At 52.2% G+C, this 12,808-nt stretch overlaps 1 protein-coding gene across 3 annotated transcripts in view; it reads right to left on the bottom strand.

Moving 5' to 3' along the window:
* Window positions 1-5,517: 5,517 nt before the first annotated feature.
* DNAI2 (dynein axonemal intermediate chain 2) overlaps window positions 5,518-12,808 on the bottom strand; it is a 42,814-nt gene continuing 35,523 nt past the window's right edge. For all 3 annotated transcript variants that reach the window (XM_017884932.1, XM_017884933.1, XM_017884935.1), the window contains exons 10-14: window positions 11,035-11,170; window positions 10,259-10,405; window positions 8,167-8,394; window positions 6,125-6,275; window positions 5,518-5,813 (exon numbers count right to left, since the gene is read on the bottom strand). In XM_017884932.1, the coding sequence (XP_017740421.1) occupies window positions 6,180-6,275; window positions 8,167-8,394; window positions 10,259-10,405; window positions 11,035-11,170 (607 nt within the window). In that variant the 3' untranslated portion in view covers window positions 5,518-5,813; window positions 6,125-6,179. The remainder of the gene's footprint in view (window positions 5,814-6,124; window positions 6,276-8,166; window positions 8,395-10,258; window positions 10,406-11,034; window positions 11,171-12,808) is intronic.

Raw genomic sequence — 12,808 nt, 5'->3', positions numbered from 1 at the left:
AGAAAAGAGAGAAAGAAAGAAAAGAAAGAAAGAAAAAAAAAGAAAAGAGAGAAAGACAGCCTCAGCTTTACCTCAGCCCAGGAAACTAAGGTTTAGCATGCACCTGCAATCTGCCAGAGTCACGTTAGGTGCTGAATCTGTGTTGTCACAGTTAATCTTCACTAGAATCTCATATTTACCTGTGAGGGTCCTAAGGCTCAGGGATGTTGAGAAACTGCTGTTCGTGGTCAAACCACATACATCGAAGGTTACTAAAAACTTACTTGGGCTCAGGCTTTTGTGAGCTCATTGAAATCTTCATTGATTTGCCTGAAGTGAGTCCTCCAATGGGCAAAACCTCTCTTGCTTAATAAAAAAGCTGTTGCTGCCAAAGCAAGTGTGGATGGCATTGGTGACCATCTCCAAGTAGCAATGATATTTGCTTTCTTCTTCTTCTTTTTTTTTTTTTGAGACAGAGTCTTGCTCTGTCACCCAGGCTGGAGTGCAGTGGTGCAATCTCAGCTCACTGCAACCACCGCCTCCCAGGTTCAAGCGATTCTCCTGCCTCAGCCTCCTGAGTATCTGGGATTAAAGGCATGTGCCATCATGGCCAGCTAATTTTTGTATTTTCAGTATAGACAGGGTTTCACCATATTGGCCAGGTTGGTCTCAAACTCCTGACCTCAGGTGATCCGCCCACCTCAGCTTCCCAAAGTGTTAGGATTATAGTCGTGAGCCACTGTGCCCGGCCTGATATTTTCAATCAGAGATATATGACATTCTCCATCTCCCCCTGAACCCACCTGCAGTTGGAAGCCACTGGTTTTGATAAGCCCTGAGCACTTTCTAAAGCCCGTTGGCCCTCTAGAGCTCTGGGGCAGCCTGGGCAAAGTCCCACCTCCTCGTGTTCTGGGCATGGCTACTCACAGGCTTGGCTCCTGGAGCTATGATGCGGGAGGTGAAATGGAAGAGAGTTATTGGGAAAACAAAGCGTGGATTGAGGACTTTTCTCTGAAACCCCAGCATTTTCTTCCAAAGTTGGGGTGCAGATGCTGAAAGGACCCCAATAAACAAATCCACAAGTCATTCTAGTAGCTCCTGTACTAACCTAGAACTTGCCACCGGCCATGAGGGCCGTCCCAGGTGGTCGTCAGATGCTTCTAAGTGAGGGAGGTGATAGACGTTTATTGAGCACTTCGTTTGAATCCAGTGGCTCATGTGTTATTTCATTTACTCGCCCAAATATTCCTGAAGGTAGATAGCAGAGGTGCAGAGAGGTAAGTAATTCCGTGGCCATCACCCCACTCCAAGCTGCCATCTCTTTTGCCTGACACCAGTGTGCTCCCAACCAGCCCCCAGGTTCCTCCCTCCAGGCCTCCCTCCACCAGCAAATGCTTCATCAAACCACACCCCTGCTTCTCAGTGATCTTTGGAGCAAGGTTAACATCCTTTTTTTTTTTTTTTTTTTTTGAGACGGAGTCTTGCTCTGTCGCCCGGGCTGCAGGGCAGTGGCCAGATCTCAGCTCACTGCAAGCTCCGCCTCCCGGGTTTACGCCATTCTCCTGCCTCAGCCTCCCGAGTAGCTGGGACTACAGGTTCCCGCCACCTCGCCCGGCTAGTTTTTTGTATTTTAGTAGAGACGGGGTTTCACCGGGTTAGCCAGGATGGTCTCGATCTCCTGACCTCATGATCCACCCGTCTCGGCCTCCCAAAGTACTGGGATTACAGGCTTGAGCCACCACGCCTGGCCAAGGTTAACATCCTTGACATCAAGCCCTGCCCCAGCGGACTCTTGCTGTCCCTGGCTGGTTCCAGGCTCTAGCCCTTACTCTCTCCAGCCACACTGATGACTCCCTGTTGGTCAAACAGCAGTACCAGCTTCTTTCCTCCTTCTGGAATTGTGTGTGCAGCTGCCCTGCCTGGGGTGCCCCTCCACACAGATGTGCACGTCATCACACATGCACACAGATGTGCTCGCATGTGTACACACATCTCTGCCTCATGCTTGTTCTTAAGGTCTCAGCTGCATTGTCCCTTTCTCAGGGAGGCCTTCTGGCCAGCTCCTTCTTCTCTGGAGTCTAGGTTAGTTCTTCCTGTTATCCCTCTCATGGCACCCTGTACTCATCCTTAACATGTACTTTGCACAACTGTCGTTCTGTAGGTATCTGCCTATCTATCAGCTTTCCCTGCCTCCCACTGGTATACAGGCTCTGGGAGGCGGGGCCTGAGTCTGGTTTATTCTCCACTCGTGGCCAGTGCCTGGCACAGGGCTGAGTATAGGCAACATTACCCGGACGGCAAGCTCCCGAGCTGGGTTCAGACTTCCTGCCTGGAAACGCCGTGAAAACACTGCCTCTATCTACACTTCCCACCAGTGCTGCAGGCTCCCGCAGGACCTCAGCACACAGAGAGGCTGCCCGGGGGTCTCTGGATGCTGACCTTGGTAGGCCATCAGTAGTCACTTAAAAACATTTTTAATAGGCGGAGTACGGCGGCTTACGCCTGTAATCCCAGCACTTTGGGAGGCCGAGGTGGGTGGATCACTTGAGGTTAGAAGTTTGAGACCAGACTGGCCAACATGGTGAAACCCCGTCTCTACTAATAATACAAAATTAGCCAGGCGTGGTGGTGAGCACCTGCAGTTCCAGCTACTTGAGAGGCTGAATTGCTTGAAACCTGGGAGGCGGAGGTTGCAGTGAGCAGAGATCGTGGCCATTGCACTGCTAGCCTGAACAACAGAGGGATAACTGGTCCCGCAAAAAAAATATAATATATATTTATATTATAATTATATACTATAAATAATATATATGTATAATATGTATAATAATAATATACATATACATGATAAAGATGAGGTCTCCTTAGTTTGCCCAGGCTGGTCTTGAACTCCTGGGCTCAAGTGATCCTCCTTCCTTGGCGTCCCAAAGTACTGAGATCACGTGTGAGCCACTGCGTCAGGCCAGCAGTCACCTTTGCCTCCTACAAATTCCCGGTGAGGCCAGCATGGGAGGTCAGTGAAGGTCATCGTGCAGGTTGGCAGCGTTGACACCGCACCCACTGAGCTCGTGCTGCCCTTTGCGGTGTGCCATCTGCGGGGCTCTCCTCTCTGCTTCTATAGCCGCTCCTCAAATGCCTCTTCAAATGTTGTGCTTGCCCGGTGGCATTCTCTGCACCCACGAGGGACCTGCTGACTCCAGCAGGCGGCCTCCTTTTGCAGGCACAAACCAAGGGCCAAAATTCCAGTTCAGCAAAAGAAGGTCATCCTGCGTTCGAGTTCATGGTGCCAGTCTCTTACAGGGGCCTTCAGTGTGCTCAGGTTAGCGTGTGCAGAGCCCGTACTTTCTCTTGGGACACTCCACTTGGGTAGATTTTTCTCTAAATTGGGCCTCTCTACCATGACTCCACTGTCTAAAATGCAGGACGCCGAGCAGGGTCCCTGTCTCTACCCACTCAATGCCAGGAGCACTCCCCTCACCAGTTGTCCCCAGACACTGACAGATGTCCTGTTGGTCGCAAAATCTTCCCCAGTAGAGAATCGCTGCTCTAAGTAGGGTGCTCCTGAGGACAGCCCTGGGGCTCTGTGTGTCCCCGCGCAATGAGGGGCCTGCTGGCCCCTCGTGGCCCCCTCTGTCTGATGCTGGAATGACAGGAAGCGGAAATGGCCCAGCCCACTACTCTTACCAGGGTCCTGGGAGTGCAGTGTGCATGGTGTAAGCTGTAGGGCTGGGACTCTGGGCTGAAGTCTCAGCTCTGCCACCCACTCCCATTAGACTCAGCAAGTTACCCACCTCTCTGTCTCGCCTGCCACATCCATAATGTGCGGATTGAAGATAGTGAGATCGCTCCTGGGCTGCTTGTGAAGAACAAGCACTCAGTGTAACCTGAGATTGTTTTTATCAAGGTTAACCACAGTCGACAACTGAATTTTTCTCTTTGGGTATGAGAGGCAGCTGGCCCTCGGTCCCTTCTCAAGGAGATTATTTTATTTTATTTTATTTATTTATTTTTGAGATGGAGTTTCGCTCTTATAGCCCAGGCTGGAGTGCAATGGCGTGACCTCAGCTCACTGCAGCCTCTGCCTCCCAGGTTCAAGTGATCCTCTGTCTCAGCCTCCCGAGTAGCTGGGACTACAGGCGTGCGCCATTAAGCCCGGCTAATTTTTTTTGTATTTTTGGTAGAGATGGGGTTTCATCATTTTGGCCAGGCTAGTCTTGAACTTCTGACCTCAGGATCCACTCACCTCAGCCTCCCAAAGTCCTGGGATTACAGGCGTGAGCCACCACGCCATTTTATTTTATTTTCAAGACAAGGCCTTGCTCCGTTGCCCAGGCTGGAGAGCAGTGGTGCAATCGTGGCTCACTGTAGTCTCGAGCTCCTGGGCTCAAGTGATCTTCCCACCTCAGCCTCCTGAGTAGCTGAAATTACAGGGGTGCGCCACCACACCAGGCTAATTTTTGTATTTTTTATAGAGATGGGGTTTCCCCATGTTGCCCTCGCTGGTTTTGAACTCCTGGGCTTAAGTGATCCTCCCACTTTCGCCTCCCAAAGTACTGGGATTACAGGTGTGAGCCACTGCACCCAGCCAAGGAGATTCTTAACATGGGCATTTTTCTTTCTCTTTTTTTTTTTTTTTTTTTGAGACGGAGTCTCACTCTGTCGCCCAGGCTGGAGTGCAGTGGCCGGATCTCAGCTCACTGCAAGCTCCGCCTCCCAGGTTCACGCCATTCTCCTGCCTCAGCCTCCCGAGTAGCTGGGACTACAGGTGCCCACCACCTCACCCGGCTAATTTTTTGTATTTTTAGTGGAGACGGGGTTTCACCATGTTGGCCAGGATGGTCTCGATCTCCTGACCTCGTGATCCGCCAGCCTCGGCCTCCCAAAGTGCTGGGATTACAGGCGTGAGCCACCATGCCCGGCCCTTTTCTTTCTTTTTCTAAATTAGAGATGGGGGTCTCACTATGCTGTCCAAGCTGGTCTCGAGTGATCCTCCTTGACTCCTGGGCTCAAGTGATCCTCCTGTCTTGGCCTCCCAAAGTGCTCAGGTTACAGGCGTGAGCCACGACACCTGACCAACACAGGCATTTTTCAAGGGCACTTTGGGTCCCTGCCAAGGTCACCTGCCATCCACAGGATGATGATGGTCAGGGCATTGTTCCTCATGCAAGGCTGGCACTGAGGTGCCCCTCTTGACCTCCTGATGTCTCTGGTAATGGTCAATGACTGCTCTGTTGAGCTGTGGTTTCAGGGCACCCCCAGGGCAGCCCAATTCCCACCATGGAGTCCCCGAGAGGCCTGCGCAGCCTCTGGCCCACAGTTGATAACTGTGGGCAGGGTCAGGAATGAGCTGCCTGGGCTCCTGTTCCCGCTCTGCCCCGTCACAAGTTCTGAGACTTGGGCATGTCCCTGTACCTCTCCTGGAGCCTCCTGTATAGTGTAAAGATGATAGGAGCACACAGTTCCAGGGATGTCGTGAATGAATTACACGAGTTAATGTCAAAGGCTCTGGGTGCGGGATGCATCACACATACTAACTCATGGCATTGTTATGATTCATTTAATTTTACAAGAATTCGGATAACAGAAAGCATTCAGTTGCAGCAGAATAGCCAAGTTCGTCCCGCCCATACCCTCCCACACACTTGGAGGCTCCTGTCGTGGCAATGTGTCCACATGGTCAGGGAACTGCCTGGAAAGGCATTTTCAAAGTGGACAGACTTTCTGTTCCTGATTTGTAGATGGACGAGGAGGGTCGATCGTGGAGGAGCAAGCCTTCCCCGCTCCCGAAGGTCTTCCTGAGGCCCTGCCATGGCCACGCAAGTCTGGTTGAGGGTCTGCAAGATTACAAACAAGATTGCTGGGGAGCCTATGAGAAGATGAATCCCAGGCAACATCCAGGGCCAGGACTAAGGTGGCCTCGGCCTTGGGGTGGGCTCAGGATGGCTGAGACAAGGGGGCAGCCAGGTCCGGGACAAGCCCTGCCCCTTCCCTCCCTCCAAGGGGTGGCTCAGGACTCAGTGCCCAGTGAGTCAGTGGGGGCTAGTGATTTGTAGGGGTGGGAGTCAGGGCCCGATACTTCCCAGCCACCACCCAGTGCTGCTTTAAGGGGGAGCTCAGCCCCCCACTTGTGAGAGCAGGGCAATACCAAGAGGTGGGAAAGGAAGGCACACAGGGACAGCGCCGCAGTCGAAGGCTGACTTCTAGGCTAATTCTTCTTCCACTTCTTCACTCTTTCCTTCCCCCGCTGCTTCCTCTCCCTCCTCCACTGCCTGGTCTTCCTCTGGACTTGGTTGCTGCTGCAGGGGAAAGACAGCACAGAAGTGTTGGTGTTGGTGGGGGGCAGGCCTTCCCCACTCCCCTGGGATGTGAACCCCACGAGGCCCAAAGCAGCCAAATGGCTGAAGCCTGGGTCGCTGAGCACTCTGGAACCTGTGGTGCCAGCTCTGTGGCTGGCAAGGGTCCAGCCGGTGCAGAAGATGGGCAGAGCTGGGGGAATGTGCCAGACTTGTGTACACGCCTGGCTTCTGCCATGTGCAGACTGGGAGGTCTCGGGCTAGCTCCTCCGAGTCTCCTTGGCTCCCTCACCCATAGAGAGGACAGGACACCTTGCAGGACTGTGGCCAGGATTAGAAATAGTGGGCATAAGGACCCAGCCTATGTAAAACGGCTTCAGTGCCACATGGCACTTTGTGACCACCAGTGTTTTGGGCCAACTGCAGACTAAGAGAGAGACAGGAAGTCTGTGGCAGGCAGGAGGAGGAAGGGGCCAAGTTCTGTGAACCTGAACCCCTTCCAAGGCTCAACTTCTTCATGCAGAGTGTTCAAGCCATGGTGAGAAGCACCTTTTGGGACTTATGTCACAAAGCATGGTGCCTGCCAGCCACCATTGCATTGTAAAAGGTGGCCAGTGTCATCTTTGCTTTCCACAGGGCTGTATAGGCCAGGAGTGGTGAGTGGGAGGCGCCCTGGACAAGGCATCAGAATCCAGGATTCTAGTTTTGCCTCCACCAGAAGGGGAGGGAGCTCTCTGCCCCACCTGTATTACCCAGTGTGAGAAGAAAACATCTCCTAACCAAGCACCCTCAAATGCAAAATGCACCTGTGGAAATCGCAACTTTAGACCAAGGGGGAGGGAGGCAGAAGAGGAAAGAAGTCACAAGGTGGAACCAGTTATCTTCTCTGTGTGCTCATGTGCCATCCTTCGCTCTGTCCACTCTATCAGGGACCAAGAACTTGCCATACAGCTCTTCTTGCCAGCAGGCGTCATGGGTGAGTGCTCTGTGCAGATACACTGGACCCTGTCTCAGCAGGGCCCACACTTGGTTTAATGCTCTATTGTCACCATTTAAAAATTCTTAGTACTTTTTAAATGAGGGCCCTCACATTTTCATTTTGCAGTGCCCCCAATCCCCAAGTCTGCAGCCAGGCTTGCCTAGAAGGGTAAATCCTGGCGTATACCTACTGTTTCTTTTCCTTTCCACACTGCTCTTTAGTTCTTTCATACCTTGGCATCTTATCTGTGGGGCCTAAAGGAGGTGACCCAGACAGACAATGTCTTTTCTTCCTCTCTCTGCTGGTACAAAAGAGAGCCTGGAAGGTGACCAGACACCATCTTTATAGCAACATCTCCTCATTTTCCAGATGGAAATGAAGGAAGCAAGAAGTGAAGTGACCAGCTCAGGTGATACAGCTAGAAAGTGCTTTAGAGCTGGGGCCATGGGCAGATGAGCTGACCACAGGTCACACTCCTGACACCAAATCTGGGTAAGCCAGCATGACGTGCACACCGCTAATGTCACAGCCCTTCCCTCCAGGGGTCTCAAGGTCCATTCCTCTCTGACAGCTCACTTACCTCTAGGACCCTTGTTCAGTCACTCAACACACATGTTCCCTCCTTCAGTCACTCAACACGCATGTTCAAGATGTGCCCTTTCTGGGAGGAGGGAGGATACCAGGAGGCATGGAGTATGGTTCCTGCCTGTTAGGAACCTGAAGTCTGTTTGGAGACTTAAGATTCTTTGGAAGGAAGGGAATGATTCTTCCCATTCGCCAGGTGAATAAATTAAGGTCCAGCAGGTAAGGCTACTTGCTCGAGGTCACCCAGGAAGTCAGCAAGCAGAAGCAGAACCCAAGTGCCATGTCTCCCGCCCAGTCCCCAACCCACCCAACCCCTGTCCAGGCCCTTACAGGCATTGGCGTCAGCTTTATGGCATCTGCCTCCTTCTTCTTCAGCTCCGCGAAGATGATGTCAAAGAACTCCTCCTCAGCCTTGCTGACCAGCGCCTCCAGGTCTATGGTCAGATCCTCGTCCGTCTGCTCCTCGTCCCTGCCCTCCGCCTTGCCCTTCTCCTTCAGCCGCATCTCCCGGTGCCTGGCCTCCAGGATCTTCTCTCGCCGGGTCTCACGCTCAAACATCTGCGTACATAGGGACAGAGAGAGCCAGGTGGGGAGAGGGCGGGACAGCAAGCGACTCCAGTACAGGGGCCAGGTGGGGCTTCTGCTGAACTCTCCTCGCTCTCCGTACAGTCCCTGTACTGTAGAAGTCTGTACCCAGGGCTGGTGTCAAGGAAGGAGGGCTGAATATTGGGGTTGGAAGGTGCAGCAGGGACGCTGAGTTACTCAATGCCAAGGAGCGTGGAGTTGCAGGACCACAGACGGAAGAGCGCCCTTTGGGGCTATGAAATATGGCAGCCTTGGCCCAACAAGGACCAGCTCAATAGTGAGATCCCAGTCTCAGGCAGAGCCAGGAGGCTCTCCCAGCCTCAGCACAGGGGTTTTCCTTTTTTGTTTTGTTTTGTTTTTGGGAGGGAGTTTCACTCTTGTTGCCCATGCTGGAGTGCAATGGCGCGATCTCGGCTCACTGCAACCTCCGCCTCCTGGGTTCAAGCAATTCTCCTGCATCAGCCTCCAGAGTAGCTGGGATTATAGGCATGCGTCACCACACCCGGCTAATTTTGTATTTTCAGTAGAGATGGGGTTTCTCCATGTTGGTCAGGCTGGTCTCGAACTCCCAATCTCAGGTGATCCCCCCACCCCCCCAACCTCGGCCTCCCAAAGTGCCGGGATTACAGGCATGAGCCACTGTACCTGGCCCTAGCACTAGGGGTTGTCAATTCCACAGTGTTCCCCATGGTTCTGGGGAGTTGCCTACAGGGCTGCTTACTGGGGAAGGGATGTAGGAATGGATCTCAGTCCCCCTCTTCAAGCCCCCTTCCATCTGGCTTCTCTATTGGCATTCCACTAAGCCTTCAGGCCAGGCACAGTGGCTCACACCTGTAATCCCAGCAGTTTGGGAGGCTGAGGTGGGAAGATTGCTTGAGCCCTGGAGTTTGAGAACAGCCTGGGCAACATAGGGAGACCCTGTCTCTACAAAAATTAAAAAATGAGCCAGGCATGGTGGTACATGCCTGTGGTCCCAGCTACTAGGTAGGCTGAGGTGAGAGGACCAATTCAGCCTGGGGGGTGGAGGCTTGAGTGGGCCATGATTGTGCCACTGCACTCCAGCCTGGGCAACAAAGCAAGACTCTGTCTCAAAATAAAACAAAATAAATAGATACAATAAAAATACAATACAATAAAATAATTAGGTCGGCCACGGTGGCTCATGTCTGTAATCCCAGCAATTTTGGAGGCCAAGGTGGTCAGATCATCTTAAGGCCAGGAGTTCAAGAACAGCCTGGCCAACATGGTGAGACCCTGTCTCTACTAAAAATACAAAAATTAGCTGGGCGTGGTTGTGTGCACCTGTGATCCCAGCTACTCAGAAGGCAGAGGCAGAGGAATCACTTGAACCTGAGAAGCAGAGATTGCAGTGAGCTGAGATCTCACCATTGCACTACAGCCTGGGCAACAGAGCATGACTTCGTCTCAAAAATAAATAAATAAAAATAATTAAATTAAATTAAAATACAATATAATACAATAAAATACTAAGCCTTCATTTGAAAGGTTCTACCAAAAAAAAAAGGGGGGTTATTTGAAACTAGACAAACTGACCAAGTCAAACCTCTTTGATTTATAGGTAAAAAACTGAATCCTGGAGAGTGAAGTGACTTACTGAAGCCCACTTAGCTGCCCAGCAGTTGAGCAAGGGCAAATGGACACGCCTACACCTATTTATGGGGCCCATGTCAGCACACCGCACTGCCTCCCCAGAAATGTGCACCCATGTCCTAGGGGGTGGGAGGGAGGGGCCATCTATTGTTCTGACTAGCCTGCTTTGCGGTGGGGCCAGGTAGGGACGTGCTGGAGGGGTTCTCCCCAGGCATGCGGTGCTTACGGAAGAGGCTACGTTCTTCTCATTCCTCTGGAGGGTAGAGAGCCCAGGTGAGACCTCCAGCAGGGTGGTTGTCCCCAGCTGGGAGCCGCAGGCGATGAGACACCCATTGTCCTGCACCCGGAGGCAGAAGAGGGCCTCGTCACACACCTGTTGAAGGGGCCGGGCAGACCCAGGTAGAGGAGAGAGAAGCAAAGTTACAGGTGTCTGATTAATTGGCCCCTGGGGAGGCTCAGCCACTTGGCTCTGTTCAAACACCCTCAGGGACGCCTCTGCTCCACAGGATGAAGTTCAAACTCGGAGACTGGCTGTCAAGGTCCTTGGCTTCCCTGCCTCATCTCCCGCCCCACCCCTTCACTTCTGCCTTACAGTCACCCTGTGGTTCCCCAACACCCCCACCCTTCCATGGCCCCAGCCAACAGGGCTCAGCTCTGGCCACCCTGACATGAAGGGGAAGGTCCAGCAGCCAACCTCCAGGGGCTCTGAAGGAATCAGCCTGTGGGCAGGAGACGCCAGGTACCTGCTTTTGTTTCTTTTTAAATATCCCTCAGGTGGTTTTGTTGTGCCACCAGGGTGCCAAGTTCCCCAGGCCCCTTAACCTTTGTAGGAGCAGCACTCCAAAGCAATCTCTGCAGTCAGCCTGCACACGGCTCCCCCACAGAGGCCCAAACGCACCTGGCCACACACTGCACACGTGCTCACAGTACCCCACACTCACACCCACGCCGGGGCCTGGCTCCCTGAGGACCTGGATGCACGGGGAGGGATATGCGCGTGACCTTCAGGCTGAGGGCGGGATCACACTGCTTGAACACAAAGTCCCAGATGTCCAGGGTTCCATCCATCTTGGTGGTAAAGAAAACGGCTGGCCTCGTGGGGCTCCAGGCGGCATCAGTGAGGTAAGCCATGTGGTACCTGTGGGAGGTAGCCCACATCATGGTTGGAGGGACAGAGGCTTCTGAGCCACAGCTCGGCTCATTTGGTCCCTTCTGGGCTCCAGGGTATCAGAGTCTTGCTAGGCAGGAAGTTCTTCCTTGTGTCTGACTTCTAGCTGTGCTGACCTCACTCACCCACAGATCACAGGTTGCCTTTTTTTTTTTTTTTTTTTTTTGAGACAGAGTCTTGCTCTGTTGCTCAGGCTGGAGTGCAGTGGTGCGATCTCGGCTCACTGCAACCTCCGCCTCCTGGGTTCAAGCAATTCTCCTGCCTCAGCCTCCTGAGTAACTGGGATTACAGGTGCCCATCACCACACCCAGCTAATTTTTTTATTTTTACGAGAGATGGGGTTTCACCATGTTGGCCACACTGGTCTCGAACTCCTGACCTCAGGTGTCTGACAGGCTGCTCTTTAAAGGGTTCTGGGCTGGTCATGTGCAGTGGCTCATGCCTGTAATCCCGGCACTTTGGGAGGCCAAGGCAGGAGGATCGCTTGAGCCAGGATTTTGAGACCAGCCTGGGCAACATGGCAAGACCCTGTCTCTACAAAAAATAAAAAAATTAGCCGGGTGTGGTGGCGAGCACCTGTGGTCCCAGCTCCTCAGGAGGCTGAAATGGGAGAATCGCTTGAGCCCAGGAAGTCGCGGCTGCAGTGAGCCATGTTTGTGCCACTGTACTCCAGCCTGGGCAACAGAGTGTGACCCCGTCTCAAATAAAATAAATAAAGGGCTCTGAGCACAGCTCTTCCCGTGGGCTGGCCGCTGGCATTTCTCTGCTGCTAACTCCAGGCTGCAGGCACGTGTTGCTGTACCTGGTCCCAGCCCTGGGACTCAGGGATGGGAGTCAGAGGAAGGACATGCCCAGAAAAGCTGCTGCTACTGAGATGAGGAGAGTGCCATTTCCTACTTTGTTTCATGTGGATTCTCAAGAATTTCTTCAGTAAAAATGGAACATTTTTTTAAAAAAGAGACACACACACGTGCACACACAGTGGAGTCTTCAGATTTTCACCCAGACCTCTTCTCCCTTCCTGCATTGCAGTATAGTTGTAGCTGGTGGGCAAGGCAGAGACAACATTTCCCAGTCACCTTTGCAACTGAGTATGTTGACCGGTAGGCCACAGTGGGAGAAATGATCAAGACGAAAGAAAGGATCTGGGCTGAGTGGCTCATGCCTGTAATCCCAGGACTTTGGGAGGTTGAGGACGGTGGATCACCTGAGGTCAGGAGTTCGAGATCGGCCTGGCCAACATGGTGGAACCCCACTTCTACTGAAAATACAAAAATTATCCAGGGGTGGTGGTGGGGGCCTGTAATCCCAGATACTCAGGGGGCTGAGGCAGGAGAATTGCTTGAACCTAGGAGGTGAAGGTTGCAGTGAGCCAAGATCGTGCCACTGCTCTCCAGCCTGGGCAACAAAGAGACTTCACTTAAAAAACAAAACAAAACAAAACAAAAAAAAACCACGGAGATGTTTGGACAAGCAATGAATAAGTTTTAGTTTAGTATATACCAAATATTGCATGGGACATACTTATACTAAAAAAAAATTATTATTATTTTTTTAATTCAGATTTAACTAAGTGCCAATTATTCTTTTTTTTTTTTTTTTTTTTTT

The sequence above is a fragment of the Rhinopithecus bieti genome, unplaced genomic scaffold (genome assembly GCF_001698545.2).
Source record: "Rhinopithecus bieti isolate Rb0 unplaced genomic scaffold, ASM169854v2 scaffold_13400, whole genome shotgun sequence".
NCBI lineage: Eukaryota > Metazoa > Chordata > Mammalia > Primates > Cercopithecidae > Rhinopithecus > Rhinopithecus bieti.
Note: the sequence above shows the minus strand (reverse complement) of the source record. Positions and strands in the feature narration are given on the sequence as shown.